Source organism: Lynx canadensis, chromosome D3, assembly GCF_007474595.2.
Source record: "Lynx canadensis isolate LIC74 chromosome D3, mLynCan4.pri.v2, whole genome shotgun sequence".
Classification (NCBI taxonomy): Eukaryota; Metazoa; Chordata; class Mammalia; order Carnivora; family Felidae; genus Lynx; species Lynx canadensis.
This window is the reverse complement of record NC_044314.2, coordinates 15,699,913-15,708,135: the sequence shown is the minus strand read 5'-3', so window position 1 is coordinate 15,708,135 and position 8,223 is coordinate 15,699,913. Positions and strand designations below refer to the sequence as shown.

At 42.5% G+C, this 8,223-nt stretch overlaps 1 protein-coding gene across 1 annotated transcript; it reads right to left on the bottom strand.

Moving 5' to 3' along the window:
• Positions 1 to 593: 593 nt before the first annotated feature.
• LOC115527996 (prefoldin subunit 5-like) lies at positions 594 to 1,068 on the bottom strand. The gene is given in 2 exon segments (XM_032595320.1): positions 594 to 969; positions 971 to 1,068. Coding segments are annotated over 2 exon segments (474 nt in total).
• Positions 1,069 to 8,223: the final 7,155 nt, after the last annotated feature.

Below are 8,223 nucleotides of genomic sequence, written 5' to 3'. Positions count from 1 at the left end.
TGTTCTTCCTTGAAAGAGAGGTAGTAATATGATTTAGCTTTTTATCCCTACTATTCTGGATCTAGTTTGAAAAAAAGAAATATCTACACTGAGCAGAAAACTGGGCAAGCAGTCCTTCTGTCTGAGATGGTCAATATGAAGTCAATCATTTTTAACTTCCCAGAGACTGCCACACCCCAAAAACAGAAGGGCAAGGATTATTCATGTGTGTTTATGTCGGTGGGAGCAGGGGTGAAGGTCTGGGCATGAAGCCCAACATGGCAGCTGTAATTTAAAAAACAGAGTGAATGGAGTCAGAAGAGTAAGGCATTCTTTGTTTTTGTATTCCATGATTTCATATCATTTTTAAAATAAGCATTAATAGAGGTGCCTGGGTGGCTCAGTTGATTAAGCGTCGGACTCTTGGTTTCGGCTCAGGTCTCACAATTCTTGAGTTTGAACCTAACATAGGGCTCTGCTCTGACAGCGCGGAGCCTGCTTGGGATTCTCTCCCTCTCTGCTCCTCCCCTACTCTCGCTCTTTCTCTCGAAAATAAAACGAATAAACATTGAAATTGTTTTCTACCCAGCTGGTACATTCATTAGTATTAAACGCTAGATCCTTCTCTTTCTTGACCCCAAGAAGCCATGCCCACAAAGTCCTAACCTCCTTAGGCAGGGTCCCTCTGTTCCATTTCTGAAACAAGCTCTCAGACAGTAGCCTGAGTTGCCCCCCAAGGCTGTGAGCTGCTGACGCTTCTGGCCCATCATCTCCATGGCAGCCTGATTCGTGGCATGCTTCTCCTGCAGAGCGGGCTGCATTTTCTCCATTTGCTTGGTGAAGAAGTCCATCTTCCTCTTGAAAAAGCCCTTGGCATCCTCAGCTGTCTTTTCTATATAGTAACCTGTTCCCACATTGATGAGGACATGTTCCACATCATGTAGCTTCCCAGGGACATACATAGAACTCTTCACTGGGACAAGTAATTCCATTCTTTTCCCTTGTCGTCATGAACAAGAACTCCAGCCAGTTCTCGAGTATCTCTAGCTGCGGCAGGTTCAGTTTGGTGATGTTAACTGACTCGGTCATGTTGGGAAGGATATACATTTTTTTTAAAAAAGCATTAATATAAGCACTTAATAATAGGAGATAATATTTCTACGCAGTAATACTTAATAAATTATATGCTTGCTCATCTAATTCAGGCCACATATGTGGGAACGACAAGTATTCCAGCTCTTAACGTTACAAATAAAATTTAGACCAAGTTCACGAACATCCCTCCTTCTGTTATAAAATGCTTGCTCCAATCTAGCAAGACCCAGTGGGTATGAGCAGTGACAAGGGGAATTTATATACCCTGAATGGCACCACATCTCAACAGACTGCTCCTTACTCTAGATTAAGTAAATATATACAAATACCCCTGAGTTCTGCTTCTGCTCAGGACACAGGAACCTTCAAGAAAGTGTCATTTCCGAACCAACAATGACAGAAAAAAAAAAAAAAAGGAGATTATTTACAAAATCATAGCTTTCTATTGCGCTCAGCAGAGAGTTAAAGTCATGAGTCAAGTAAACTGTATTCCAGAAAGAGATAATCCCCTTTTGTGAGCAACGGGACACAGGAACTGTTTTATTTTAGCCAATAGAAGATGTGGAGGCCATACAAACAAGTAAGAAAGAGCTGGCTGGAATCGTAACACATTACTAAAGAGCAAATGTGGGCTAGCAACAGGTTAGAATAACTAAAATCCGCAGACCCAAGGAGGGGTTTATGTTCACGTAGAAGCCTTTTGCATTGCTCCCCAATAGGTGATCATGAGAGAGGTCAAGGATGTGGTGGGAGACGAGACCCCTTCGGGGGTGCAGGAGGCGGCCGCTGCTGGGGCACAGACACACAGCCCTGCCAGACGGCCTTCATCCTTCTCTGCTATGAAGCAAAAACCCTAAAACTAGGTGCATGCGCAGCAATCGCTCAACACCCAGGGCCACTTAAAAATTAATTAATTCTGAGAAAAGAATAGAAGCAGAAATCCCTCTGTTTTTGATTGAGGGTAAGAAAGCCCTCTTAACTCAGGAAAAAGGCAAAAGTCAGTTGTGTCTGGAGAACACCTGCACCTGAGAGGGAGACAGGAAGCCATTATGGATGCAGGATTCTGCAGGATTCAAGCAGGGGCTAGCCATCCCTGGAGAAGGAGCAGGAAACACCTTCCCGCCCGAGACAAATCACAGATCCGTGTCTGTGATGACCTCAGAAAGCCTCATCCCCAAAGGCCAGATACACAGGGCCTGCCTACGGTGGAGGCCGACCTGGACAAGGGCCAGCCCAGCATGACCCCATAGCAAAACTGGTCCTGAAGAAAGTGAAAGTGCTCCTACTGAGGATGGAGCGAGAGTACCCTCTGAGGTCCAGGGGTGTAGGGCACCCCGAGGGCAGAGGGAGCCGGAAAACCCTGTGCACCAAGCCCTGCTCTCAGCACAGGTGAGAACAGCATCCGTAATGGCATTGAACAAAACAATAGCAACAGTGGAACCCGAACCCGGGACAACTGCTGACACAACTGAACTGGAACTCTCTATGTAGTCTCTTTCTGGCTGATTTTAGTAACTGCTGTCTTCAGTTATCAGCAGTTTGACTATCAAGATGTTTTGTGTTTTTGTTTTGTTTTTAATTCTGCTTAGAATTTGCTGAGATTCTTGGATCTTTGCATCGATGTTTTTTTTTTTTTCTCAATTTTAGAAAGACCTTACCACTTTTTAAATATATATATATATATATATATATTTTTTTTTTTTTTTTTAAGAAAGTGTGAGTGGGAGAGGGGCAGAGAGAAAGGGAGACACAGAATCTGAAACAGGCTCCAGGCTCTGAGCTGTCAGCACGGAGCCCGACGCGGGGCTTGAACTCGCAAACCACGAGATCATGACCCGAGCCAAAGTCGGACACTTAACTGACTGAGCCACCCAGGTGCCCCGCTGTGGATGTTTTCTAATTTGTGGCTATATGCCAATGCTTTCACACACAGAACATGTACAGAATAAGTTGAGTGATATATATTTTCCACACCTCCATCTTTTGTCAAGCTGTGGGAGCTGAGAGAAGGGTCAATCTGTCTGATCTAGCTGGGCCTGGGGTTTGTCACACATGGTGTTTGATGGAGTTCGCCACTGACTTTAGATATTCTGAGAGTTGCATGGACACTTTCTTATCAGCAGGGCATGGGGCTAAGAACTGGTAGGATTCGGCAATCTGCCTGTGCTTCAGAGCTGAGCCCCCAGAGAGATCTCTTCCTACTTCCCAGCCTGGCTGGTAAGTTTCTGGGTCAGCAGGGCCCTCTCTTTGCTCTCCAGGTTTCCCCTTCATTTCTGTGCCTTCGAGAGAACTCCATAGTCCCGTTGTCTGTTCCTCAGCCTTCAGAAGGGGCCTCCCCGTCTGGGGTGATTCGGAAGGTCTCAGAATTTCTCTCAGTGCTACTCTGATGCGTTCAGGCTTTAGTATCTGCAATACTGGGGCGTCTCTGGAATTTCTCACAGTTCTGTCACCGCACCTCCAGACTTTGGTGAATAAAAGCCCTCATCCCCTCAGGTGACCCCCTCAGTCTGCATGTCCAGTTCCCAGCTTTTGGTAGTTGAAAACCTAAGGAAGTTTTCCGAACAGCCCTTCCTCACTACTTTGTAGGCAAAAGGTGGCACGTTTTGGACAGACTTCTATCGGCTCTCCTGCCGTCCCCACCACACTCTAAAGGTGACTGCTTGGTACTGGGGCGATGGCCTCATGTGCCCTGGGGAGAATCCTTCTCCGTTCTCCTTCAGTACCCCAAGTGTTGATACATGACTCCCAAGGGTCTGGTGACGATGTACAGGAAAATGTTGGTGTTTGAACGCAGACTTGCTCTGGGGTTGGGCTGCTTATAATTCTAATATGACTAGCCAGCCTGCATGTTGATGGGAAAAGATTTTCAAAGGTTAGCTGTTTTTACCTACCCGTCATCTATGGCGGATTCCTCTTCCACCCAGGAGAAAGTTCAGCCATGGGTCTCAAGTCTCCTCTAACTTGGCCTGGGGCGGGGTGTGGATTTAGTTCTTTTAGATTTCTTTGAGGCCGCAGCAAACTGTCCCTCCCATCCCTTGTGACGGCTGTTTTCGTTTGAATAGCTGCTTTTCATCAGATCTTCATAATCTCTAATATTTACTAGAAAGTAATATTCAGCTATTATCAAATGGTGACCCTTAAGTTATTCTCCAGCCTCCACTGCCTGTGCAGTTACCACTCTTCACATTCCACATTCCATTACCCTGGTGTTTAAACATTTTTCTTCAGGGGTGCCTGGCTGGCTCAGTCAGTTGAGCGTCTGACTTCTGCTCAGGTCACGATCCTGCTTGCGGTTCGTGGGTTCGAGCCCCGCGTCGGGCTCTGTGCTGACAACTCGGAGCCTGGAGCCTGCTTTAGATTCCGTGTCTCCCTCTCTCTCTGCCCTTCCCCTGCTCACACTCTGTCTCTGTCTCTCTCTCTCTGTCTCAAAAATAAACATGAAAAATTTTTTTAAAACTTTTTCTTCATAGTCTTCTCACTGTGTGAAGTCTTTACTTATATGTCTACTTAATTATTGTCTAAATTTCTCCCCCAGAGTATGATCTCCATGAAGGTAGAAGCTTGGATTGTTTACATTGGCCGCTCTATTCCAGTACCCAGAAGAGTGACTGGCACTGGGTAGATACTCAATAAATACATATTGAATAAATGAATGAATGAATGTTAGGGTGAAGAGTTTGTTTACTTCGCATGACTACAATAAAAATCCACCTCCTCTTGAGAAGTGCTTAGAATTAGAACTGCTAGTTGCCCATAAGCTGGGAGGCTGAACTGTGAGTAGTATACAGTATAAATCACCCAAGTCCAGAAGTCTGCCTCAACACCAGTGAGCTGGTGACTCTTAAGCAAATCAGTTTTATTCTCCTCGCTCGCACAACCAAGTCTACAGAAAAGCTGGACATTAACAAGTTGGTCTTGGTACTCGAATGAAATTGCAAACCTAATTTAAAAATAGAAGTTATTAAAAATAGAATGATTGTTAAAAAAGGAAATGTTAAAAATAGAAGTTATCTAGAAATAAACATGACTTAAGTAGTTATCTCAAAAAAGAAGAAAAGAAAACCTTTAAAAAATCTCATGGGGTGCCTGGGAGGCTCAGTTAGTTTAGCATCAGACTCTTGATATCGGCTTAGGTCATGGTCTCACTACTGGTGGAATCGATCGCATACCCTTGTCGGGCTCCCAGCTGACAGTGCGGAGCCTGCTTGGGATTCTCTCTCTCTGTTCCTCCCCCACTCACGAGTGTGTGCACATGCTCTCTCTCTCTCTCCCTCAAAATAAATAAATAAACATAAAGAAAAAGAAAACAAAAACAAAGGCCAGAAAACAATAGAAGAAGATGTAGGAAAATCAACCTTATCACAACAAGATATTTGATGCATAAACTAAATGAAAATTTATTTTTAAAAAAGTATATCTTGCTATATAAAAATTAAACCTTTAGGGGCACCTGGGTGGCTTAGTCGGTTAAGCCTCCGACTTCGGCTCAGATCATGATCTCGCAGTTTGTGGGTTTGAGCCCCACAGCTGGCTCTGTGCTGACAGCTCAGAGCCTGAAGCCTGCTTAGGATTCTGTGTCTCTCTCTCTCTCTCTGCCCCTCCTCCACTCACACTCTGTCTCTCTCTCTCTCAAAAATCAATAAACATTAAAAAATTCATTTTTATTTTTTTAACTTTATTTATTTTTGAGAGAGACAGAACATGAGTGGGGGAAGGGCAGAGAGAGGGAGACACAACTGGAAGCAGGCTCCAGGCTCTGAGCTGTGAGCACAGAGTGTGACTGGGGCTCCAGCTCACGAGCGGTGAGATCATGACCTGAGCTAAAGTTGGAGGCTCAACCGACGGAGCCACCCAGGTGTCCCCAAAACATTTTTTTAAATTAAAACCTTAGGCTGGGGATCATTATAAAGAAACCTAAGCCACTTACTAGGAAAAATATTTTCAGTATATAAGGCAGAATATTATCTTCTTAACATAAAATGCTTTATATAACAGTAAGAAAATATGATACCTCAAATGGAAAATGAGTAATGGACGTGAATGAATAATTCACTACAATTAAATGATAAAAAATTTTAAATTGTCAGTTATTAGCTATTTAGTGAATGAAAAAGACAACACCGAGATGCTATTGTTTTATGTCTTGGACGTTGGCATCAGCAATTTACGTTAGCCAAGGTCCTCATGTTTGCAGACAATGACACATTGTCATCTACTATTAACTGATCTGTAAATTGAGTTCAATTCCAAGACAATGTGCTGGCAGGTTTGTTTTTTTCTGAGTCCTCCCTCCTTGGTTTGCATTCAACCGCCTTCTCATTGTGTCCTCACATGCTTGCCATGTCTTTTGTCTCTTCCTCTTCTTGTAAGGACACCAGTCCTAGTGAATTAGGGCCCCACCTTCCGACCTCATCTAAATGTAACTGCCGCCTCAAAGGCCCGATATCCGAATACAGTCAACATTGGGAGTGAAAACTTCAACTTTTGTCTGAATTTTGGGAGGGACACAATTCAATCCATAACAAGCACCTTGTAATGTACTGACCATTGTTGGATCTTTCTTCACAAGTGCTATTTCAAGTGTTCTACCATTTTCTATTGGGTTTTCTGTTTTTCTCTTATTGATGGGTAATTCGTTAGATGTTCTTCCTATTTGTTCGTTGTTAAATACATGCATTGCAGATATCTTTGCCTCCTCTTGGCTTGGCTTTCACTCCTAAGTGCAGTCTTTAGAGAAAAAGGCATTTTTAATTTTAATGTAGACCAATGTATCAATGTTTTCCTTCTTCTTTGTTTTCCATTTAAGAAATTTTTGCCTATCAAGCGAATGATGATTTTGCTTCTATTTCTTTTAAAACCTTTATTGTTTTATCTTTCTCATTTACATTCATAGTCCATTTAGAATTGATTTAGGTATACAATGAGAGGAAGATATCAAGAATAATATTTTCTATGTGCATATCCCTTTGATTCAACATTTATCAATACTTATTTATTTTGAGAGAGAGCGCATGTACGTGCATTCAGGGGAGGGGTAGAGAGAAAATCCCAAGCAGGCTCTGTGCTGTCACTGTGAAACGTGACACCCGATGCAGGGCTCGAACCCACAAACTGTGAGATCACTACCTGAGCCAAAATTAAGAGCTGGACACTTCGCCAACTGAGCCACCCAGGCTCCCTAAATCCAACATTTATTGAAAAGACTAGCATTTCCTTATTACTCTGCAGTTATCTTTGTCAAAAATCAGATGACCATATATATTGAGGTAAATGTTTAAAAATACGTAAATTGAAGTATATACACTTAAATTTTAACAGATATTTTGGACATATTCATTAAATTTTTTTTTTTTAATGTTTATTCATTTTTGAGAGAGACAGAGCATGAGTAGGGGAGGGGCAGAAAGAGAGAGGGAGATACAGAATCCGAAGCAGGCTCCAGGCTCTGAGCTGTCAGCACAGAGCCCGACACAGGGCTTGAACTCATGAATGATGAGATCATGACCTGGCCGAAGTTGGACGCTCAACCGACTGAGCCACCCAGGCGCCCCTCTTTGTTTTAATTTTTAAAAGGTTTTTACTTTTTCTAAAGTAATCACAAACTATTTTAATAACAAGGAAAATAAATACTGAAAACAGTGTAGAATGTAAATTTCTTTCTTGGGATAAAAACTTATGTTTTTAATATGTTTTAATATGTTTTATGCTTATGTTTTAATATGCTTATGTTTTAATATGAATATTCTTCTAAAGGATACTATTATTTATTTCTGAAATAGTATGCAGAATGGAATCGGATATTTACTCGCAGTTTGGTTATTGAAATATACTCTTTCCACATACACCTATACATGAATATATGATACGGTATATGACACACATGTTTAGAGTTATGGTTTTTTACATGTTGGGAGGTCCTTAAAACCACCATCAGGTACAATAATTCACCGGAAGGACTCAGAACTTAGCAAAGCTGTTATACTCATGGTTACGGTTTATTAAAGCAAAAGGAAACACATCAAGATCAGTGATGAAAAAAGGTACCTAAGGGCAGAGACCCTGTGTGGAAATTCCCACTGTCCTCCTTCAGTGGAGTCACGTGGGCGGTGCTCATTTCTCCTGGCAATAATGTATGACAATATGCCACGC